The 25,132-nt window shown below is 40.7% G+C and overlaps 2 protein-coding genes across 4 annotated transcripts in view; one reads left to right on the top strand and one right to left on the bottom strand.

Annotated features, from left to right (window-relative positions):
- Positions 1 to 2,574: 2,574 nt before the first annotated feature.
- Positions 2,575 to 22,026, bottom strand: ARL5B (ARF like GTPase 5B). Of its 3 annotated transcripts, none has more exons than XM_074157616.1 (7): positions 21,711 to 21,862; positions 15,737 to 15,880; positions 13,461 to 13,521; positions 12,064 to 12,211; positions 7,675 to 7,758; positions 5,829 to 5,980; positions 2,575 to 4,213 (listed from the first exon to the last, which is right to left on the bottom strand). In XM_074157616.1, exons 4-7 carry the CDS (start codon positions 12,205 to 12,207, stop codon positions 4,165 to 4,167), a joined length of 429 nt encoding a protein of 142 aa, XP_074013717.1. In that variant the 5' UTR covers positions 12,208 to 12,211; positions 13,461 to 13,521; positions 15,737 to 15,880; positions 21,711 to 21,862; the 3' UTR covers positions 2,575 to 4,164. The 3 variants fall into 3 exon arrangements, with proteins under 3 accessions (XP_074013717.1, XP_074013718.1, XP_074013716.1); XM_074157617.1 differs by lacking the exon at positions 15,737 to 15,880 and adding an exon at positions 17,057 to 17,170 and having other exon boundaries at positions 21,711 to 21,854; XM_074157615.1 differs by lacking the exon at positions 15,737 to 15,880 and having other exon boundaries at positions 21,711 to 22,026.
- Positions 22,027 to 22,045: 19 nt separating this feature from the next.
- NSUN6 (NOP2/Sun RNA methyltransferase 6) overlaps positions 22,046 to 25,132 on the top strand; it is a 28,019-nt gene continuing 24,932 nt past the window's right edge. The window contains exon 1 of the mRNA XM_074157613.1: positions 22,046 to 22,645. The gene's annotated coding sequence lies outside the window, so the exon portion shown is untranslated. The remainder of the gene's footprint in view (positions 22,646 to 25,132) is intronic.

The raw sequence follows: 25,132 nt of genomic DNA, 5'->3' as shown, positions 1-25,132 counted from the left end.
CACAAAAATCAAACACTTAAGTCACTTTTCATCAGAGCTTTTTTCCCTACCCCAAACCATATTTTGTTGTCTGTTACAATATTTACATGGTGAAATGACTACCAGTTTGACTGCAGAATTTTATTTTCAAAACTGAAAAAAAAAAATCAAATTGTATGTTTTGCAGAGGATATTTCAGTTTATGAAGAGCAAATGAGCTTCTCAAAAATGCAATGTATTAAATTGTAATAGAGAACACTTGAATACTTGCAAGCTACAGTAACTGTGAACTGTAGGGTAAAGAAAGGAAAGAAAACTGTTTCCTTCTCAACCACAAATGACCCACTTAATGTGCTAAAAGGTACAAAAGAAAAAGCAATTTTTTATGGTCACAAAATATTTTTTTTTTCTTAGTAAATGGTTTTCACTTACCATATACTATTGAAGCAGATAAAAGTTAGTTGGACAAAAGAGACAGGAAGGGGAGTACACTCCCTATTCAATTAGCCAGCCTATTTTTCTAGTACTTATTTATGCAATAAGGCTTTATTAAGTCTTAAAATGATTAAAATGGAGGGAAACATTAAAATTGTTACTGGATCTCCTTAGTAACAACAGTTAGCTTACAGACAAATGCACCAGGGCAAGGGGAAGGGAAAGTCTTATTGTAAAACTTAATTCCCTTTCAAATAAACTATGCAAATTCAGTTAAGCAAAAGAGCTTAAAAGAGGATCCTGCCAACCTCATCCAAGCGTGACAAAAATTGCCCAAAGGTGTGTGCTCACAGAGGCTGCTAAACAAATCAGAGCTACTTCTCTCATAATATAACACGTTATTTTAACAAAATGGGTCTGATTTTACAAATTAGACTATAACATGCATATCAGTTACTTTATTACAGTATCCTGTATTTTGGGTAAAAAGGATTACTTAGGGGAAAAATATTTTATCCGAGAACGTTTCTAGATTTTTCCTTATATTTTTAATTTCCTCTGAGAAGCTGATTAAGTGTTCTTTGTGAACAGTATATTAAATGCAGAATATTTTCAAAGGGCAAAGCTACCTACAATATATTTACTACATACAGATTAACAGAAATAATGCAGTGCTTGGCAGTGCAAAGACATATGCATTGTTCTAAAGCAGCCCATTGTAAAATTTATTTTAATCAAACCACTTTTAGTTTAACAGGCTCTGAAGGTGATTAAAAATAACACCCCCAAAATTCCGTACCAAGCCTTTTAAGAAAAAATACAAATCACAGCATTAGTGCTGTGAACAAACCAATATTATAAATGGAAAACTGTTGTAGAAAATGAAGTAATAAGGCGATCAAAATCATAGCTATTATCAAGAATGTTTCCTTCGCAAAGGTACTCAAAGGTCTTAAGTTTTAAGGAATTAAAAGAGAATATCAGAATAATGAATGTTTTAAGGCCTACAATCTGACCTTTTCCTCCTCCTCAAAGTTAGACGTATTGCCTCAGGTGAGACTGCATTTAGTAATCAAACTATAGATTTACAAATGGTGTTACCTGGTTGAGAGATGTAAGTTGTCTATCTTAAATAAGTAAGTTTTCATTAGAATAAATTAGTGTTATAACATGGTTTGATTTATGCTGTTTGCTAAGCTTTACTTAGCATGAGTAGTTAGATTTGCTGAAGCCTCTAGGCTGCAATAGAGTTAATTTTCTTAGTAATTTTCTCAGCAGCTGTGTTTAGTCTTTTAGTATAAGAAAAATGTTGATAACACACTGATGTTTGGGCAGTGTTTTCCCTAAGCCTGGGCCTTTTCAATTCCCCGTGTTCTGCCAGTGAGCGCAGGTCCACAAGAATCATAAACCAGAAGATAAGGAGGCTCCAACTCTCAGCAGAGACTGCAAATCAACAAGGTAAGAGCAGTCAACAGCCGGCCTGCCTGGGCACAGAGAGAGAATCCAGTAAGATGTTCAAAGACCCCAGACCAAAAATCACAGTGGATTAAAAGACATGTGGACAGCACGTGAGGGGGCGGGTGTAGAGATCACAAGGGTATAATTGCCCAGGTATTTCTTTCTTTGAGGTCCTCCCCTTTTCGGAGGCACCCAGCCCAGGCTGACCCTGCTGCTGTACCTTTCAATTAAATTACTTCTTTTTATAAAATCTGACACCTGAGACTCTGCTGTGGGGAACTTAGAGTAGAGCCTGAAGGAGGAGGGAGCGTATGTGTGTGTGCGCGCGCACGCGCGAGGAGTCAAAAGGGGCACCTGTCGGCCCACTGGGGTCACCTGCTGTGAAGGGACCCACACATTTAGCACAAACATTGGAGCAAGAAGCTTTAGTATCAGATTTTAACCTTGCCTTACATTGCTCTCTTTTCTTTAAGCACTACTTTTCACTTTCACTGATTTAAATTATTTTCTGACCATTTTGACTTGACACTGAACACAATCTTTCTCCTTTGACTTTTGCTAACCAGCATTAATACACAACTTCATTCAACCAGTCACTGTTTCCACATGTATTCAGTCTTCTTTTTAAAACTTATGACAACATATTTGCTGATACTCTTAAAATTTCATTAAGCCATGTTCAAATAAAAATGGAAGCAAATTGAAATTTACAAAACTTAAAATTTTATTGAAGAAAACTCTGTGTGCTTGAATTATCAAAACAAGATTTAAGAAAAACATTTTGTCATTAAAGGCTTACAGTCAATTAGCAAAATGGTTCTAGTAACCAGACTCCACGTGGTTTTTAGGCATGTAAAAGTGCAGAATGGTGCTTTTGGAAAGGCTGTCAAGCATTTATGTAGGTTAGAAACCTGAATGCTGATGGGATTTCACTAGGAATTAGGTGTCCACTGTTGTCTTTGTTTTCTTTTTTGGTTTGGTTTTTTTTTTTTCCTCTCAGATTTTTTGGGAGCATTTGGTGGTTGGCTTTTTTTTTTGGTGCCTAATATTCTCAATTAACTTCGTCTGTAGCTTTGGATTCTCTTTACAAATCTAACTTTATCCCCTTCAAATTGAATTAAGAGTTACTAGGTCCAATCTTTCACCACCTGTTTTTCAAATGGAAGCTCTCTACTTTTTCAACTTTCAGTTCCTAAATTCCAGATGAATTACTTTAACTTGAACACCATCAAAAGTTCTCTGCTCCTGCAAGTAAGACTAAAACCAAAAATTAAGGCAAAATACTTTCTCCGCAACAGAATCCGAAAATAGATTTGATAGCAGGTAAGCAAACGTCAAGATTAGGTTCACTCTGAAGTTGACAGAGAAAGCACCATGATTTTGTTCTGTTTGTAAAACTGGCTTCCCTTTTGATTTTGCATTCATTTAGAAAACAGCACTCTCACTAAAAGGTGAGGCAGGCTCATGTATACAGTATTTAAAATTTTAAACAGATTACAGCAAGTCTACACATAACACTGGCTGCCATGATTCCAAATTTAATTATCAAGAGGTTTATTTTTAAAAAGTTATTCAAGTTCTAAATGACTAAACCAGCACTTAATAACAAAATTTTTATCCACTGTACAGAGATGTATTTTCAAGTAAAAGAATCATGTCCTACAACTGCTTACCAGAGAAAGTGAGAAAGAAATAGATTTGCTTTAAGGCAGAAGTTCAATTATATACCAGGTTAAAAACCACAATATTAATTTTAACTAACTCATTCAGCATTTAAAAATCTGCATTCATAACTATTAACTCACATGCTGGCTAGAACTCTGCTGATGTTCCAGGAAGCCCAGCTGGAGATATGGTTATCCTTAGGGGCTAAAGTTATGCCAGAGTAAAGTCAACCTACTCACTACTTTTTCATTATTAAACAAACTGCGCTCATTTATGTTAGTAAGTTATATAAACTATTTAGAGAGAGGAAGTATGAAATATTGACAATGACAAAACAGATTTTAAAAAGCTACCATGAAAAAGTTAGAATACATATTCAGAGGAATTTCAATGCTTAAAAACAGATTCACATATGTTCATCCAGTTGAAGATTAGTGTATTAAAAAAAGTTAAGAAAATACTTTGTGTTTCAGTTCAACTGCGCTTGATTCAAGTACAGCTTGGGGGTTGGCTGATATAAATTAAACATGGTCACTGCCTCAGCAGCCGGAAGTACGGAAAAATGTACACGTTCACAGGATAAATAGAAGTCTCTTCTTTTGGGGAAAGAAACCCCAACAAAATAAGCTATCTCACACCAATACGGGAGGTCATCCACTCCAAGCCTTGGCATAATCTGAAAAATAAGAGATGGTATATTGGTACCAGTTCTATTCTAACATCTTTAAAGTACTTTCTGCTTGTTTTTATGTTTAAAAACATCTACTTAAAACCAAACCAAAACAAACAGCTGGAACCGGGATTGAAACTTGAACAGAGTAAATAGTGGTTTAAACTAACTCAGGGTTTAACCACAAGAAGATGGTCAAGCATGCTATTTTAGTGAAGCTTGGTACTACAATTTTTTTCCTTGTAAATCTAAAACACGCTGTTCTTAACAGGCTTACTCGTAAGTACATGGAACCACATTAAGTTTTTCTTTTTCTACACGTTTCCCATGAAAGACTGCTCACTTGAAAGCTAGACTTTTACATACCACACTAAAAGACAAAGGACAGGTTACCCAGATTGAATTGGTTCATGAAAAGGCAGCGTATCAAGAATTCCAAAATTCTATCACAAAATTAAAAGTGTTTATATTCAACAAAAAGGTTGCATGGGATCTAATCTGCTTATTCACTCAATTTGCATCTCTTCCATTTGAGAAGACAGGCTTTTCTTTGATTTTCTAAGGATCTAATTACCTAGTTTATGCCAACTTTAAGCTTTACCTTTGTAAAGTCAGTCATGACTGAGCTGTCCAAGAGGGCTAGCTTCACTCACATAGGGCTAATCTCCCTAGACTTCTATCAGATATTCCCAAAGAAGATTCATCTTGGTGATCTACTCTGGGATTTTTTTTATTTTTTTTTTTTTTAATGAGTTCTCAATAGAATCATAGAATGGTTTGGGTTGAAAGGGACCTTAAAGATCATCAAGTTCCAAACCCCCTGCCATGGGCAGGGGCACCTCTCACTAGACAGGGTTGCTCAAAGCCCCATCCAGCCTGGTCTTGAACACTTCCAGGGATGGGACATCCATAACTTCATTAGAAGACTGCTTTAAGAACCAAGATGAAAAATTAGCACACTTCAAACCACATTAGCAAGATGCTACCCAGCTTGCTACAGGCATCAAAAAATGTTTTTTGACCTTTACAATCAAAGGATCTAAGGAAAGCTCAGCCTTCCATTTTTGTAAGTGCTGGCATAAGGTATACAAATTTCAAAATTAGCTACATCAGCCAGATATGAACAAAAAGTTTAATATTGGTAACAATTTTGTTTTATGCCAGATCTATGTACCTTTTCATCAAAGCTATGTTTGAATGGAAATGTTTGAAATGAAAAAAACAAACAAAAAACCACCCCAACCCAAAACCATCCCCCACCCCCCTCACCTTAGAAGCTTACAGTAGATCAGAACGTAAAGGAAGAAGACAGTAGCTTATTTCTTTAACTACACAAAGGCACACAGAATGAGAGGGTAGCACACAGAGCCAACAGCCACATATTTGAAGGGGGGTGTTGGTGGTTTTTTTGTGTGTTTGGATTTCAGTTGTTGGGTTTTTTAACAATAAGCTGAAAGACTTTTACGCAAATTTGGAGTTTGAACTATGAAAAAAATCTACTAGGTTCAATAAAGAAAAGGAGAAATTCAAAATGTCCCTCTGCCTGTAAATCCACATTGCTGTCAACAGGCTTCTAAATCTCATCTACCGTATATTACTATACTAAGTAGTAAGCATTTACCCTTCTCCTGTCAAAGCACAACAGGACTGAATGTGCCACGGGTGATCCTTTATGGAGCTGAGGGTGAGGTATGTAGATATCTCGGCAGCTGTCATGCAACCTTTCATGTCCTGCTTGTTTGCAAAGATGAGAACTGCAGCCTTCCGTAAATCCTAGAAGTAATTTAGAATATTCATAATAGTTATTATAAAGAACTAAATGGCTATTGCATTAACTGAATTTCTTAAAAGAACCATATTCAAGCTAATCTACAATTACACAGCAGCATGCAGTTTAAACAGACTTACGGCATTAAAAATTAATTACATAAAGACTGAAGAAACCAATTTATTCTGAAGTGTTCTCCACCACAATCAAATTATAATGTATTATACAACTATCCTTTTGGTGTTGACCACGTGTGCATGTTAACTAATGAAAGTCTTGTTAAAATATATTTCATAAAGCTCCAAAACATCAGCCAGCAAATCATTACTGGATAAACATGCCAAAATCTACATTAGATACTATTCAAATGGAAAAGCCTGCTAAATATCGTTCCCTTGAAATTAGTTACTATTTCATTAAACAATTTCTGTAGTGATTAAAGCAGTAACAATTTAAGAAAGGTATCTAAACTCTTCTAAGTTGTATCCTATTGTTCCTAAAAAGGAGCTCTAATAAAGCTGGAAACCAATAAAAAAGTTGTTTGGTTTCTGTATGGAAATTAAGATTCCACACAGCAATGAGACAAGAACTGGGATGTGTGGTTTTAGGAGTGCAGAAGGGTAAACAAATGAAATACTCAGGAAGCTGACAGCTCTAATTAAAAGTGTTCAACACATTTCAATGTATATTAAATTTTGAGTCTCTTTCTCCATCAAGAGAAAAAAAACCCAACAAATCCTTATGCTCTGAAGCTGAAAATTCACTCCTAGAAGTAGTCCAGTCTAGGCCTACCAACTGTTTTCAAGAGATGGTAGATCATAATTTCTTAAGAGATTTATAACACTGAAAACTAATAAACTACATGGGAAAACTTCACCACAAAAAGTCATCTTTCCACCTTTCTTGGTGGTGTATTTGCTCCTTACTATCAGACCCAAACTATATTAACCGTAAAGTAAAAACCTCAATCATTTGAAACAGCGCGAATCTCTCAGAGAAATGAACTCAACAGAATTACTTGCATTGTATTGTACTGAATCCTTTTCCTTCAAAAATGAAGGAAGATATTTAGATTTAAAACAATGCTAATTTAGCTTGAGAATGATCACAGAATGTTTTAATATACTTTAGCTAATCCAATGTAGATGTTAATTTAGGATGTTTGAGGGACCTGAACAGTCCTTAATACAACATACAATAATAAAACTACAAACAAAATAATTCAGAAGGAAACTGAACTAAAACTAATTTATCCATAGTATTATATATGCTCCTTAATTTTAAGACACAGGATTAAAACAAACCAGAAAAAGAAACTGAACTGCCTACTTTCTAAACTGAAAATTAAATATTAAAAGGTTTCTTGAAATTTTAAACATTTAACTGAAAGAAGAGAGATATTGGTGGTGAACAACAATACCTGGTTACATTAACATGAAGTTTAAGATATCTTACAAGTTCAACATTTGCAAAGTAAAGAGGGATTTGATTACAATCAATCAAGCCCTATTTGAAGTGCTTCATAATAATTTTCCTGTTTACTTATAATTTTCATGGTTTCAAAATGTGATCAGCATGCATACACATTTAGCCTCAGAAATTTTTTAGTAATGGTATAATTTTTGTTAACATAGGAAGCATGTAATGTTATTTGACTGTTCACAACAAAAGAAAACTATTATCCCAACTCCCCCCATACCTCATGAGCCAGCATTCTATAAAGTTCTTCTTTTGTAATAGAAAGTCGCTCTCTATCAATGCTGTCAACAACAAGAATGATGAACTAGGGGAATAAACAATAGTACATTACGTAAGTACAAAGTATAAATTACAGAAAGCATCTTTTCAAGAGACCACTACCACAAGTCTTCCTGTGTAAGAGAGACATAGACTTTCAGAGTACACTAGAAAACAGAACAAGAGGTTTATTATTACAGTTTTTTGCTAGAGCCCTGGGAATCATACATGAAGATTATAGTTAAAAAAAAATAAATAAAAAAATCATTGTGCTTGTACATTTCAGCACTGCTACTTTCATGTATGGTTACATCTCCTCGGAGAACTTTCAGGCCCTACATCATAAGCAAAACAGTGACATAGGTACCAAAAGCACCTACAGACAGTGGATTACATTTAAAATGTGGATGACAAACTTGCTACAATGAAAACAGCTATTATTGTCCATTACTACTTGCATATTCAGAAAACTATAAAACTGAAAATGAAACTTCCTATTTTGAAAGAAGCATTTTTAGCAATTCACCATCATCTTACTAACAGGGCTTAAGACATGTTATTTCAAAGCAGTACATCATCCTGAGTGCCATTATGCAACACATGAAGGATGCCCAGGTGATCAGGCCCAGCCAGCACGGGTTCATGAGGGGCAGGTCCTGCTTGACAAACCTGATCTCCTTCTATGACAAAGTGACTTGCTTGGTGGATGAAGGAAAGGCTGTGGATGTTATTTACCTAGACTTTAGCAAGGCCTTTGATACAGTGTCCCACAGTATTCTCCTGGAGAAACTGGATGCCCATGGCTTAGATGGGTATACTCTCCGCTGGGTTAAAAACTGGCTGGAGGGCCGGGCCCAGAGAGTGGTGGTGAATGGAATGAAGTCCAGTTGGCGACTGGTCACGAGTGGTGTCCCACAGGGCTCGGTACTGGGGCCGGTTCTCTTCAACATCTTTATCAATGATCTGGACGAGGGGATCGAATGCACCCTCAGCAAATTTGCAGATGACACCAAGTTGGGTGGGAGTGTTGATCTGCTGGAGGGTAGAGAGGCTTTGCAGAGAGATCTAGACAGGCTGGCTGGATGGGCTGAGACCAACGGAATGAGGTTCAATAAGGCCAAGTGCCGGGTCCTGCACTTGGGTCACAACAACCCTAGGCAGTGCTACAGGCTTGGGGCAGAGTGGCTGGAGATCTGCCTGGCAGAAAAGGACCTGGGGGTGTTGGTCGAGTCTCGGCTGAACATGAGCCAGCAGTGTGCCCAGGTGGCCAAGAAGGCCAACAGCATCCTGGCCTGTATCAAGAACAGTGTGGTGAGTAGGACCCGAGAGGTGATCGTCCCCCTGTACTCGGCACTGGTGAGACCCCACCTCGAGTACTGTGTCCAGTTTTGGGCCCCCTACCACAGGAAAGACATTGAGGTGCTGGAGCAGGTCCAGAGAAGGGCAATGAAGCTGGTGAGGGGTCTGGAGCACAAGTCTTACGAGGAGAGGCTGAGGGAGCTGGGGTTGTTCAGTCTGGGGAAGAGGAGACTGAGGGGAGACCTTCTCGCTCTCTACAACTCCCTGAAAGGAGGCTGTAGAGAGGCGGGGGTCGGTCTCTTCTCCCAAGTTACAGATGATAGGACAAGGGGTAATGGCCTCAAGTTACGCCAGGGGAAGTTCAGGTTAGATACTAGGAAATATTTCTTTACTGAAAGGGTTATCAGGCATTGGAATGGGCTGCCCAGGGAGATGGTTGAGGCACCATCCCTGGAGGTATTCAAGAGAGGAGTTGACATGGTGTTCGGGGATATGGATTAGTGTTGGGTGGTGTGGTGGTGTGTGTGTGGGTTGTGTGTGGTGTGTTGTGTGTGTGTGGTTTGGCTTTTTTTTTGTTTTTGTTTTTGGTTTTTTTTTTTTTTCATTGGTTGGACTAGATGATCTTAAAGGGTCCCTTCCAACCTAGGTGATTCTGCGATTCTGTGATCAGACCTCAGAATGCTATGTACCTGTAGGGCTTAGGGTTATGTTGTTCCACAGCATCTTAACCTTCGTAACGCAAAGGACCCGTGCAATTGGCCTCTCACTTAAAACTTCCACACCCTTCCACCTAGGCATTTGGAGATTGCTATAGCAGTGACTTTACCCTTACTGTTTCTACCAGGCTACATTATTCTCACGCCCATGCACTTGTGAATCCTGAGACACTGCTAGGTCTGGTACATCCCATTCTCCCATGGGAAGCAATTGTCATTGGAATGAAAATTACTCTCTTTTACCCCACTCTTTCTGCCCCTGGTGTTGTATATTCTATTTTGTAGCCTGCCACTAGAGAGGAAAAAGATGTGGCATTATGTAGTAGGTAATACTCAAGTAAATGCTTGTAAGCATTACGTAATAGTACGTGTACACAAACCACAACAACTGATCAGTGTTCAACACTTGTCCTGCCCAGAGTGTGCTCCAAGCAACGCTAAGAGCGTCATAGGTGGGAACCACCAGTTGGGAGATCAAACACTTTCTGGTGAAAAATATACAGATACTATTAAAAAAAATTTAAAATTACACGGAACACGTGCCGCACTAGAGAAAAAGCCAATGGGATGACATTAATCTGAGAGACTCCATTACTTCTCTGCCCAGATGGGAATACTTTTTCATCCTTTTTCTCTTTTACTGTAACTCTTTTGGTTTGCCCCTACCCCTGATAACTTAACCATGAGAGCTCCCTCCCCTTTCCTCTCCCCCCAGATCTTGTGTCTGTACATCTGTCTCAACATCTTTTCTGTATGAATATGATCTGACTCTTAAAACACAATTGCAGAATTAGCCATATTAAGTTGAAACTAATTAGGACAGGTATGCACTAGGAAGCCTTTTTGTGGGATTTTTACATTACTCAAAAGATTTTGTTTAGATTGCTTCAATTTACAAGTAAGCAAAGATAGAAAAGAGAGATAGTTAACAAAAAAAGGAGGATTAGAAGTCACCGCTATAATTATCCAACATATGCTCCAAATCACTTTCCCTTATAAAATTAAGGAGATTCATCACCCATTGAAAATGTCCACAAACTATGAAAAACTAAGTCAATTTAATGCTGCTGTGACTTTGAGATGTCTAGCAGATGATGAGGAACAGTAAAGGAATTATTCATATCAGGGAGGGCAGGATTAGCATACTAAACAGACCCCGTTTCTTCCTCAACTGTTTACAGCAGACAAAGCTTCTAAGTAAAGAGAAAGTTGTTCTTTCCAAGTGCTAGAAAGGACGCTTACTAACCAGGATACGATGAAGAACATCCCAAAAGGATCAAAAAAAGACCTAGTACGAGCATCTCCCCAAATTCCAAAATCAAAGATTCTCAATGGACACGTCAAGAACTTATTGTTATTGTACCAGATAATGCTGGCATAAGTCTTTTCACCCTTGTGCATATGTGTCTTAGATGTAGTCATACTTTTCTAGATAAAATTAGAACTAACTTTAAATTACTCGAGATGAAAGTTGAGATGTCATCACCAGGCTTTCAGTAGATAAAAAATTTCTGAACATTCTAATCTCTTCTCTCTCAAAGGGGGGCATAGGGCAGAAAATTTCATTTTACAGGAGGATGCAATGCTTATATAATGAGTAATATCTAGAAGAGATCTCTTTTTAGTAGAAATGGTAATAAAATGAAATCTAAAATCTTCTACATCAATGTAGGTTACACGTTGCATTGATAACCTTTTGGCATCAAAAAAACTGGCATCAAAAAGAAACCCCCAAAAGACAACTTGTTGCTGAGTTCTACTCCAACTTTTCCAGCAATGGCAACTTTACCAGTTACCTTATGCGTACTGCACAGCTAGACTTTCCTTTATCCTTTGGGTAAAAGCCATAGGCTGATGAGAAAGCTTTTTAAATACAGCTGCCTAGAGAAAGCTTCAACCCTCATCCGTAATTATTGTTACCTGAAAATATTTCAGACTACATGTACAGAAGTTAGGTTAACTACTGCAGGCCCCCACTGAACCTGCAAAGTACATTGCAAAATTTTCTTTTTAATCTACTTGAAAAAACATGCAAACACCCCATTTGATCTGAACCGTATTTTGATATAATTTAATTGTCTAGGACAAGAGTTTAACATCATAGTTTATACCACAGATCAAACAACATTACTGTAAAGTAATACTTCAAATATTACCAGAAAATTGGCTGCATACCAGAGACACCTTACACTTTTTGGGTTTGCTCTTGCTCAGAACAATTTAAAGACAATACAGCTACAATCTTTATAAAAATCTACCAATACTCCTAAAAAATAAATAAATACAATTTCAAACAAACTTATTGAATTTGCAGATTTCAAAGCAGCTTCTCATACCTCTGTGTTTGAATAATAGGTATTCCACGATGACCGTAATGACTCTTGTCCTCCAATATCCCACATTAAGAAATGAGTGTTTTTCACCACTATTTCTTCTACATTGCTTCCTATGGTTGGAGAAGTATGAACCACTTCATTCATTAAGCTAAAGGAAACAATATTGCATTATAAAGACCAGCCAGTAAAATCCACAAGGCTTGTCACAGCTCAATTACAACAAATTTATTGTAGAAAAAGTAAATATGCATAACTGAAAAAAAAAAAAGATTAGAAAAACTAGGTGTATTTTAAAAAACTATACATTTGAATTCTTATAGAAATAAAGCAAATATTTAAGAACAGATCTTTAGTAAAAAGATTAGTTCAATCTCAGCGTGGACTAAAAACTGTGGTTGACTTGCTTTTGTAGCAGAGACTGTAAACATGCTTAAAGACGACAACAACAACAAAAAAGCATATAAAAGACATAACAAATGGATCTGCATCTGCATTTTAATAGGCTTCTCTTTTTAAAGGAAACTCTTTAACAGATATTTCAAATGCACTTGTTTTGAAGTAGAAGCTGCTATCCTAAAGATCCCAAAAGGGGAACACTAAACAGTACAAAACATAAATCAGAATATAAATTTTTCAGAGGACTCAACTTAGTAACTCAATATTAACACAAACTACTAAGGTCTGTTTGTTTACATAGCTGAAAACTTCTCAGTTCTACCTTTAAGCTTTGTCAGACATACTTAGGAAAAGGGTTTTTTTGGAAAACATCCTGTGCTGCCTTCCTATCCAGCTATATGCATAGCCATTTGGCTACGCCCTCCTCCTTTTCCACAATTACAATAGTAATTATGTTCCTGCTGGTATTCTTGAATTTATCATATATATTCTTTTAATTTTGGCAAGATTTGGATGCAATGATGCTATTGAAAATGCTTAAGGTAGTACCTAGGCAAGATGAAATACTACCTTGAGGAATCCTCCATCATAAATTTTAGACACTGAAATCAAGAAACATTTGGAAACATTTATGGATTTTTGCAGAGTGGCTAGAATTTCCATTAATTTAGATATCACTTCCTTCTCTGCAGTTCTTGGCAACAGGATTATTTCTATGCTTGCAAATAAAGATGGGCTTTGATGGCAAAAATTTGCAGTTCACTTTGTGCTTGTACGTACATTTTTTTTTTATTTAATTTACAATTCAGTTTTAAAACACTCTGGTTTCTTCACTTATTCTTTAAATATTTACTCTGTTTAGAACAGCTAATACCATTAATGTACAGACTGTGATCTAGAACCCTAGAGATTCCGCCCCGTTGCAAAGCTGAATTTTCAATGATTAAACAGTGACAAATACTAAAATGTAAACAGAAAACCAAAGTAGTTCATGTACTTACAATTGGTAAAGAATAGTAGTCTTTCCAGCATTATCAAGTCCCACTATGATTACTTTGTGCTCTGCATATACACAAAAAAAACCCCAAGAATAAATTAGTGGAAACAGCAATAATTGTAATTCTGTTTAATCACTTTTCCTTACTGAAGGAAACAACTGCTTGTTTGTCTTATTTCAACAGCTTGCACAGACTACTGGTGACTTCAAGACAGGAACAAAAAAATAATAAAAATCCACAAAGCCTCATATTCTCTCGAGACTACAGTTTTAGGAAAAGTCAGAACTGGAAGTCTTCATAAAGGAACGGTTGCTAATATGATTACTTCATTAAGAAAAACAATTCTAGTTTTAGAAAGAAAAATACAATGAAAAATATAACTCATAGCAGTGTATCATCTTAGGAACATCACCAAACATCCAAAGACTGCACAAAAGATTAGTCTAACATTCAAGGCTCAATAATAACCACTTGTTAAGGGACCATCAACATTCACACATTAAAAACTAAGAGGAAGCTGTATTTTGAATAGATCACATATTCCAACATTGCAATTTCTGAACTGAAAAGTCACAGAGTGACAGAATGGTCAAGGTTCTGGAGGTCATCTGGTCCAACACCCTTGCTCAACCAGGGCCACCAATAGCCATTTGCACAAGACCACGTCCAGAAGGCTTTTGAGAATCTGCAAGCATGGAGATTCCAAAACCTACCTGGGCAGCCTGTGCCAGTGCTCAGTCACCCTCACAGTGAAAAAGTGTTTCCTGTGTTTCAGAGGGAACCTCCTGTGTTTCTGTTTCTTCCCACTGCCTCTGCTCCTGTCACTGGGCACGACTGACATGAGCCTGGCTCTGTCCGCTTTGCACCGTCTTTTCAGGTATTTACATACATGAACAAGATCCCCTCTGAGCCTTTTCTTCTCAATGCTAAACAGTTCCAGCTCTCTCAGCCTTTCCTCATATGTGAGATGCTCCAGTTCCTTAATCATCATTGCGGCCCATCGCTGTACTCTCTCCAGCATGTCCATGTCTCTCTTGTGCTTAGGAGCCTGGAACTGGACACGCTACTCCAGCTTACAGAGTTTTGGTCTGCAAGTGGGTGGTCAAAGGCAGAATTAGTGGTTTGGGTTTTTTTAAATTTACTTAGATAACTGCCTAGGTCTTTTCACACTGAAAGTGATTTTAATAAAACAATCTCTTGCTTGGGACTTTTAGAAGTTTTGCTACGCAATACATCCCTAAACAAATGTTGAAATGTGCTTCCTTGTATCAGTTTCCCTACTACTGCATCCTGCCAACACATTCTAAGGAAATAACTTTTCCTGGCCTTAAATGCAGTAATACTTTTAGCCCCGTAAGAAGCAACATCAGTAATTAATAACCTTTTCTAATAAAAAAATGGTACAAAATCCTCTCTGCTTTCAACTCTAATAAACCATGCCAAATAGCTTGACTGTCCACCTCTTCTTCAAATTGAGTTAAGTTTGAAGGAGTTTAAAAAGAAACACCCTTCTGTGGTTTTCAGAATAGCCACGCTGTCAGCTATTGCCTGGAAGATGACGACTCTACTTTTGCAACATTCTGTTTGAGTTATTTTCAAGGAGGAAAAGAAAAGGAATTCTAGCCAGGCACTACACTGCTTTTTCCCACCTCACATCAGCATACAGTCTTTGTTAGGAATGAATAAGAAAGCATTGGATGAAACAGTATCATGCTTCCTAAAGTAATGAAAAAAAACCCAAAAACCTCCATTGAGTTTACTTTTTGAAAGCAACTGAAGCATGAATGGTTCAACACTAATTGGGGAAAAAAAGGCACAACTTATCTGTGTTACTCCGTAGTCAAATGGTATTTTATACAGTAACTGAATAAGCACAAATAAGAAACAGCCACAGGAGCGTTAATTAATTTTGATTTGGGGATGAAATAATATAATGAAAGCATCAGCATCTCATACAAATAGCAGTTTCCACCTTTAATTAATGGCAGTTGCTTTCTTAATTGTCATCTATGGTAACAGAAAACACTTACAAACATATTCAAAAGTTGAATTTCTGTCTAGTTTGGTTAGATTACAGAATTTTTACTTGTATATGTGCATTAGAGGAAAAACACATGAACTTAAAAACTGCCAAACGAAGACAGAACAAAAGTTTAGCAAGACAAGTACTTTTTTATAAAAGCAACTACTAGAAAATAGATGCTATGTTTAAGAGAAAGGACAATTATGGAGTAAACCACAGGCAGTGATTTATGCTCATATTTGTGTTCTGTACTTACAGACTAACCCAAGTTTCTTCCTTTCATTGGCTGGTATTCAAACTCAGTTTGGGTTGTATTCACTAATATCTTCCCAGTCCACCATGTTCTTGGCAAAGGAAGAAGAAAATCCGTAACAGAGATGCCAGAGCAGAAGAGTAGATTCTTTACAAATCAGGTAGAAAGAGGGGGGGAAAAAATAAGTAGAAAAAGTAGGCATACACAGAGGAAAAAAAAAAAGATGGTATTAGACTACCGTTTAAAAGAATCCAAAGAGTTCTGTTATATCAACCATTCCTGGCAGACTGTATTAAAAAAATAAATAAATAAAATAGTATTGTTAAAAAAACTCTAGCAGTCTAGTATTACAAAATAATGGGACCATGAAGATCATCTTCTTGCAGATGTTAGAAAGAAGACTATATATTCATCAACAACCTGGATGAAGGAACAGAGCGTACCCTCAGCAAGTTTGCTCATGATACGAAACTGGGAGGAGTGGCAGACACACCAGAAGGCTGTGCTGCCATACAGCAAGACCTGGACAGGCTGGAGAGTTGGGTGGAGAGGAACAAGGGCAAATAATATAGGGTCTTACACCTAGGGAGGAATAGCCCCATACACCAGTACAGGTTAGGGACTGACCAGCTGAAAAACAGCTCTGTAGAGACGGTACTGGGAGTCCTGGTGGACAACAAGTTGATCATGAGCCAGCAACGTGGCCTTGTGGCCAAGGCAGCCAATGGTCTCCTGGGGTGCATTAAAAAGAGTGTGACCAGCAGGTTGAGGGAGGTCATCCTCCCCCTCTACTCTGCCCTGGTGAGGCCACATCTGGGCCCCCCAGTTCAAGAAGGACAGGGAACTACTGAAGAGAGTACAGCAGAGGGCTACAAAGATGATCAAGGGAACGGAACACCTCTCTTACGAGGAAAGGCTGAGGGACCTGGGTCTGTTTAGCCTGGACAAGAGAAGACTGAGAGGGGATCTCATCAATTATTGTAAATATCTAAAGGGCGGGTGTCAAGAGGATGGGGCCAGAATCTTTTCAGTGGAGCCCGACGACAGGACAAGGGTAATGGGCACAAGCTGGAACACAAGAAATTCCATCTCAACATGAGGAAAAACTTCTTTACTTTGAGGGTAACAGCACTGGAACAGGCTGCCCAGAGAGGCTGTGGAGTGTCCTTCTCTGCAGGTCTTCAAAACCCACCTGGATGCATTCCTGTCCAGCCTGTTCTGGGTGAACCTGCTTTGGCAGGGGGGTTGGACTAGATGATCTCCAAAGGTCCCTTCCAACCCCTATGATTCTGTAAGACATAATATACTTTTTTCTTCACTTACTCGTCTGTATGTCTCTGTGGTAAATGGACCCAAACCTGAAGATTCAATTCTCACAACTTTGCCCAACACAAAACCCACATCTAGTTCTGAACAGCAATCTTGGGGTTTTCAAGGCTGACGACAGAATGCAGAGAGAAATTTGCTAAAGAGGAGGCAGGAGGAATAGCATTTTACTAAAGTTCAAAGACATTTCAATACAAGGATTCATTCCGCACACTAAAAGCTACCTTAGAGTCTTCTTTTAAACACAAAAGTACTGCTTAAATCCGTCTTGTATTTCCAGACTTGATTACAAGAAAGTAGAGAAACTGTCAATAGTGTTTAGTAGTCACTGGAACAAAAATCCATTTGGTTTTCCAGATAATGGTCTCTGCTAATCTGACTGTACAGTCTGGGAACTTTCAGCAAGACTAAGTGAAGTAAACTGTCGAGTTACAGAAGTTTAACCACCTTGACTTAGAGTTTACCATTATTTTTCTTAGAGCCATTTTTTAACACCTATAGCGTTTATTCAGAGCAACCTGGAAGACTTTAAGCCACTATCATTCAAAAAAAAATTAAAAAGCAGATTTGAGAACTTAACTCTATCAGACACACACACACACAGAGGAATAAGGTATTGACAACTGACAGAGTTGCCTTTATCGGGGTTGCTGACATTCACTTCTGTCTTTTCCTTACAGTTTCAGCAAGAGCAATCTTGATAGTATTGATGGAATGGTAAGTCAAGCAAGTCTTATTCAGCTAAATAAAACTTGCTAAGACAGGCAGTAAGCTAGTTGCTCTACCATTTATTCATATTACTACATGCTACTTAGAAGACTGTGCATTTGAGTACTGAATCATAGCTTAAGCAGGTAATTTTAGGAGTCTGATTTTTTTAAACGTACTTTTAAAATTTATTTTCAAAATAACTGTAAATTCAATCTGAACTTATGACACTTTATAACTAGACTTTAAACGGCTGCAGGGCACAATATTTTAAATGAAAACAATACTTGGGCAATGATTTTGTTAATTTCAAAAACGAGGAAAAAGAATCAGGAAGCCATCAGTAAGTCACCTAGAAAAAAAGACAAAAGTCTATTTTTAAGCCAATTGTTTCTCTTATAAGTAAAGTATCTCTATTTCAGTTTGCATCGTTCAACTACTACTTGATTAAGAGACAATATATATTGAGAGCTGAAAGACAGAAATGCTCATTGTCCTCCCTCTTTCAGGCTTTAACCTCTGCACTGAAAAAGCATGCAGGCCAGAAAACAAGAAGATTAAATAAGGCCCTCAAACAGTTTTGCCCACTCCCACCACCACTACCCAAGCAAAAACAGCCACTGTTTAAAGACTCCTGCCAAACTCAAACTGGAAATGAACCCTTCCAAACATATCCACAGAACTAAATAGATATTTCCTGATGGACTGTGCTCAGGGCAGAGACTGTTAACCTTCCTCTCTTTCGTTAGTCATTGACTCACAGATCAGCAAGGGCATCACTCATGTTTCTTAACCTGCTGCCCTGCACTGCAGCTTTTCTTGTTCCATAACCCCACATACCAGATTTGGAGAGTAGATGGTGCACTGCAATGGGAAAGCAAATGCATTCTGCCAGGGGAGCAGGAAAAAGAGCTGAAGGCTTTCCCCCTTCTAAAAGTTCCCATCACAGGTCAAAGCCACACAGCACATTTAACTAACTGTTACATTTTCCACCATGAGCCAGTCTGGGTTTGCCAAAATGGGCTGAACCAACTGGAACAATTTCTGCTGCATGTAGAGCGAGTTGAAACACAACAACAGATTCAACTCCCTGGTAGGAACACACAGATACTACCCAAGGCATAGGGCTAAAATATTTGAATACAAATAGTAAGATATGCTGCTGGAAGAGGTCCAGAGATAAGATTAGTCAACAAACACTTACCACTGTCTTTGGAAACAGATTAGGTCAAGCCTCTCAACCTTCCAGTACCTCATGCTTACCATTGGAAAGGATGGCAAGAGAATCAAATTGCAAAGTAGTAAAGATGATGTCTAAATTAATAAAGTTACATTCAGTGCTTTAGTAGGATCTAAGGTACCTTCACTACAAGGTTTTTCTGCCAGGCAGAAGTCACTCTGAATGAACTTTATTTTCTGTACGTTGCACATCTACTCTAACTGTACTGAACCCTGAGCCACAAAAATGCATGGGGCTTATTTTAAAATGTTAGTTATCTTAAGATGTGCTCACCAGTAGATATTTCTTTAACATTGTCCACACATTACTGATCAAATACCTTTCAGGTTTGGCATTTTTGGCCCCGCTATTACTGCAGTGCATAATTAATATCGAGTGAAATGCCAACGACTTCCTGTTCCGTATCTTCTAGCGCTTAGGCACACCTCGTCCCCCATGCTCTACTTGATGGAAGACAGATGGCACTTTCCGAATCTTTGCTTTGTTTAATCTTTCATTTTGCCAGTATCAAGTGCTTCAGACTATCAGGTTGAGCCACGCTAGCCATGATGAACTGATAATATGCTCCACGCACATAGGAGTTTATGTGCATCTTTGGAATATTCCCTCTGGATAGTCAACATCATTGTGTAAGCTACTGTGCTAGTCTGCTCAATAAGCAGTTTCATAGGACAGCCTATGAATTGTACAAGAAATTGTCTAATAACTAGAAAAGCGACCAAAATCAACTCAGTAATTACTACCCTTTATTATTAATATTATTTAGAGGAAAACAGTTATGCAATTAGAGTGTAAGTTCCCATTAGATGGGTCAAAAATTTATGTTTGCAGGTAATTTCCTAGGGTGGATTTTCAATTTTGGCCATGAAAAGAAACTCACTTCCTTCTCTATGGTCACCACAAGAAGAGGGGGTAAAAAAACCCCAACAAACCAAAGCAAAACCAGCAACAAGCAAGATGAGAACACACCCAAGAAGCCTCTCATTGGGATAAAAGCCAAATGGTAAGTATTTCATGGTACTGCCTCATTTATCTTCACTGTGATACTAATTTTCATTAACATTTTAAATGTATGAGGAATTACTTCCCTTCCAGAAATTTATGTGCAGTAACAAAGATGTGTTTTTCACTAATGAAATGGAATCAACCTAATCTAATGTTGTCATATACTAACAAAAAAAAGAAAAAACCAAAACCAAAATAATGACACGATAAATATTGACATCATATGGTACCACCTAGACCACTACTAAAAGCCACCAGAAGTTATCTCTGGATAAGTTCTCTGCTTATAGACATCTCTTCTGGAGTCCTTCATTGGAGGAAAGGAGTCACAGATTGCAGTATTTAATGAAAACCAAGACAATACTTAACAGCTTTCTGGAGGATAGGGGGAACATTCAATCTTACCAAACGGGTTTTCCAGTTCAGACAAATAAGAATCTTTAAACAAAACCAGCAAGTTCAGAAGACTCTGTTAGAAGACTTCAGGAATGATGTGGTGGGATGGTATACGTGGGGAAAGATAAATGGTCTAGATCTCCTTCTCCCTCCCCATCCATTAAAAGATGGTTTTATACATAGATGTTATATGTGCACACACTGAGACTTTGCTCTGGTATTTACAGAATTAGAATGGGTTATGTGCACTGACAGTGACAAGACTATTAAAGGGACACCAGTTGTATGTGCCCCCCAAAACTTGCAAAATTGTATTGGCAACAGTGTTGCACAAAAAAAGCTTAGCTGCATTTTTAGTAACTTTGAAGTGGAAATGAAGCCTGCATTTGGAAACCTGATGAGACAACAATAACATTAACATCAGTTTGCCTGCTCCAAACTCCAGGCCTCAAGGAAAAACAGTAAAAATGATAAAATTCTTTGACTGTTTTACTTTCTAACCAAAGAAGCTTAGGTAAACAAAATTAATTTAAAAAAAAGTTAATAGATAAAACATAATTTTCTAGTTTTATGATGATTGTCTGGGCTACAGGTAGTGGCAGCCACAAGTTTTGCACTCTGGATCGGAGCATAAACCCCATTTGCGGGGCTGGGCGCAATAGGCAGCTGAGAAGGGAAAGCTATCCCCTTGCGACCTTGTCATTCTTGGCTCCAGAAGTGATCTCCTTGGGTCACTAACCGTATTTAACCAGAATCTTTGCCAAAACACAAACAGATCTTTACCTCAAATGCCCCCAACGCAAATTCGGTGTTGTTTTTTGTTTTTCCCTTGATACTAAAGATAAAAGCAGCATGATTTTAATAGCAGACCCCGACTTAAAAACAGAGGGTCTGCAAGAAACATACAACAAACACCGTCCATCAAAGCTTCAGCCACTACAACGGTGGAAAAAAAAAGCACGTCTGAGAGGCGGCGGCATCTCCCAGCGTGCGATCTCGGGAGCACAGCGCTGGAAGGGCCGGCTGCCCCGGGTAACCCAAGCGTTCAGAGCCGCCGGGGAGGCCGGGGGAGAGGAGGGGATCACCCCAGTCACAGAAACAAAGCGACCGCGAGCATGAGGCGCCACAGAACCAGCGCTCAAGGCGCCGCACAAAGGAAAACCCAACTTTTGTTTGGGCGCGCCCTCAGAAGCCCGGCGACGGGAACCGGCCCCCAACCTCCGCCGGCTGCCCGCGGCCCCCCTCAGCCCCGCGGCTTCCACTCGTCCCCGCTCCCCCGCCGGTTCGGGCCCCCGCGCCCACCTTGGTTACCGAAGAGACTCCACAGCTTGGCGAAGATGAGGCCCATGCCTGGCCTCAGCTTCCCGCCGAGCCCCCAGGGCTAAGCCAGGCGGCGGTGGCGGCTCACTCGGCTCCCTCCGGGCGGTCGCAGCCCGCAGCGGCCCCAGGGCAGCGACCGGGCGAGGGCGGGGGGGTAGGTGGCAGGCACGCGGCGCCGCCCCGCCCCCAGCCAACGGCCACACGGCGCGAGGGGCCGCCCCACCGCCCACACGACTATCGCGCCGCGTCACTCCGTGCGTCATCGCGCCCGCCCACGGCGGGTTGCCTTCGCGGGGGCGGGAGGAGGCGGTGCCTCTGCGGGGCAAGCGGCCACACGGGGCCGGACAAGAGGGAGCTCGCCCGGCAAGGGAGGGGTGCAGCGGGGTACGCCTGTCCCTCTCCCACAGTAGGTGCGGCCCTGCCGCCGCGGCGGTCAGCCCTGGAGTGGGAGCTTTGCCGGTCTGTGCTGGCAGCGTCCCTTTTCCCGTCACCCTGTCGCTCAGCCGTTACGGCTGGGAGAACCCGCACCGGCTGTTCCGAGACACAGACCCCCGACAGGCGAGAGGGGGAGAAGGGCGTCGCAGCGGCCTGCGCCGCAGCAAAGCGGGCCCTGCCCGCGGTGGAAACTCCTGCGGCCGCCCCTCAGCGGCGGCACGGGCACCGCTCACCCCAGGCCAGGGCTCGGGCCGCGCTGGGTGGGCTCTGGGCCGGCCTTGCTGTCGCCCTTCCCGCGCCCTGAGGCGGGGGGGGGAGGGGAGACGGGGACGGTCCCGCCGCGCCAGAGCCCCGCGACCGCTTCCCCGGACCCCGCCGCAGCGTGTCCCGGTCCCGTGCTAACAGCCGGGCCGGCACCGCCCTGCACCGCGGTACTTCCTGCCGCCACCCCGGAGGAGGCGGGACCGGCCAGGATGGCGGCGGTAGGTGGGGGACCTGGTGGCGGGTGGGCGGCCTGGGCACCGCCGCGGGCGGGGAGAAGGCGGCCCGGCCCGGTCTCTACGTGCTCTCCCCCTGTGGTGGTTTCCCAGGTCCGTGTCTCCCTGGAGTGGCGGTGTGTCCTGCGGAGGTGCAGTGCCTACCGGGTAGCCCCGGGGCTGGCTCGGTGTGAGAGCTGTGGCCTCCGCGCGCTTGGGGGGTTTCAATAAGGGGGAGGACGGGGGAATAAAGGCGGGAGCCCCAAACTCCGCTCCCTGCGGCAACGAGCTGGCTGACTCCTCCCTTGTGTGGAGAAAAGAGGTTTGAAAGTTAAATTTTGCGATAAATTTGCAGTTGGGAAAAATATTAAAACTATTAAGCAAGCCTAGAACTAGTGTAATCAAGTGGAGATTTACTGTACATTTTTTTAGAGTTTCAACTCTAGCGTGCGTTAAAGCTCTCGGCTCTGATTGATAACTCGTGTGGGAGAGTGGGGAAAAGAGGTTTGAAAGTTAAATCTTGTTTGGCGCCTCTGGGTGCTGGCTACGTTTGTTCAGCCCGCGGTGCTTATGTGGACAGGTAGATCAAAGCCCTGGTCCAGCATCGCCTCCCTGGCAGAAGCACCCAACAGAGGCACAGGGAGATCCATATGGAGATGGCGAACAGGAGGTGGTGCTCCCTCAGGGGCTCTCTTCTGAAGTCCATGAAGCCTTTTCCTGGGGCAGGGTGTATGGCACAGCGGGTGTGTGGGGAAAAAAAAAAAAAAAAAAGGTTTTGAACCTGCCTCCTGCTAGTTCTGTTTGAAGTCTAACTCTTGTATTTGAAGAGGCACTAGACAGTCTCCCTCATCAGCCTTTCTGCCTGGCACGTCTGAATTTATAAGCTTTTATCCTATCCCCCCTCATGTTTCCCAGCCTGGAAGATTGCAAACTGTTTAATCTTTACTTACTTGAAAGCCATTCCGTATCTATAGGCCATCGCCTTTCCCTGAACCTTTCTGAGCCACGTTGTGTCTTTTCTGAGATAAGGGGCACTGAAAGGGCAGACATACAGCACTGAAGCTGCGAGTTGTGTGGGAGCGCTCTGAACCTCCAGTTGCGTGATAATAAAATTTCCAGGCTGTTTTATTCTTTTAACTGCTGTTTTTGACTGAGGAATCGCTTCTCATTTATGTATTGTTCCTCTCCCTGAACTAACCACAATGATAGTGGGTTTCTTGTATTTGTCATTTGAATGCACGTGTTGAGTCCACATGCCTTTGGGTTGCTGTGACAGAGCAGCTCTTCTGCAGTAACGTTTCATACCAGGCCCGGTGAAATAGTCAGGGTCAAGTCTTAACTTCTGCTACGTGTTCCTTGACTTCTTAAAAGTGTTCGTTAGCTGAGGTTAAAAAGCTCAGATGTGGCGGCATGCTTCTGTGTGATGTCTACCTTATCTACATAGGGAGAAGTGAAATCTCCTATTGTATTCTTGTTTTTCTGTTGGCCCTCGTTGTATTTCAGGCATTGTAATATACTTGCCATCCTGCTTAGAAGGATGGTGGTTTCTAACTCATTAACACTTTTCTATTTTGGTATGAAATTTTAAACCATACTTGTTGACATAGTTGTCTTGTTAATTTGTATCACAGGTCTAAGGCTTTCCTTTTATAACACATTTAGGTAACTTCATTGCAGCTCTGTCCTTTGTGCGTAGTGTTTTTGACCAATAGTTTTTCACTTTGACAACTTAGTAGCTCATGTTTCATGGTAGCATACAGTCACATTTTAAAAATGAGGTAGAAACAAGTCCTGTTGCCAACGTGCTGCCAGATCAGTGGTTGGTTTTCCGTGAAGAAGTAACTGTGAGATCACCTCAGTCATTCTGTGGGATTCTACGGTTATCATAAAATACCCATTTAATGTCCTAAAAAGATACCTTCTGTGGTGGGTTGACCCTGGCTGGACACCAGGTGCCTACCAAGCCGCTCTGTCACTCCCCTCCTCAGCGGACAGGGGAGAGAAAATACAATGCAAGGCCTGTGGTTCAGAATAAGGACAGGGAGAGATCATTCAGCAATTACCATCACGGGTGAAACAGACTTGACTTGGGGAAAATTAATTTAATTTATTGCCAATCTAATCAGAGTAGGGTAACACAAAATAAAAACTAAGTCTTAAAACATCTTCCACCTACCCCTCCCCTCTTCCCAGGCTCAACTTCATTCCTGATTTTTTTCTCCCTCCTCCCCTAGCACGGTGCAGGGGGATAGGGTATGGGGGTTGTGGTCCATTCATCACTTGTTGTCTTTGCTGCTCCTGCCTCCTCAGGGGAAGGACTCCTCACACTCTTCCCGTTCTCCAGCATGGGGTCCCTCCCATGGGAGACAGTCCTCCATGAACTTCTTCAATGTGACTCCTTCCCATGGGCTACAGTTCTTCATGGACTGCTCCATTGTGGGTCTGTTCCAGAGGGTGCAGTCCTTCAGGAACAGACTGCTCCAGCATGGGTTC

The sequence above is a fragment of the Numenius arquata genome, chromosome 12 (genome assembly GCF_964106895.1).
Source record: "Numenius arquata chromosome 12, bNumArq3.hap1.1, whole genome shotgun sequence".
NCBI lineage: Eukaryota > Metazoa > Chordata > Aves > Charadriiformes > Scolopacidae > Numenius > Numenius arquata.
Note: the sequence above shows the minus strand (reverse complement) of the source record. Positions and strands in the feature narration are given on the sequence as shown.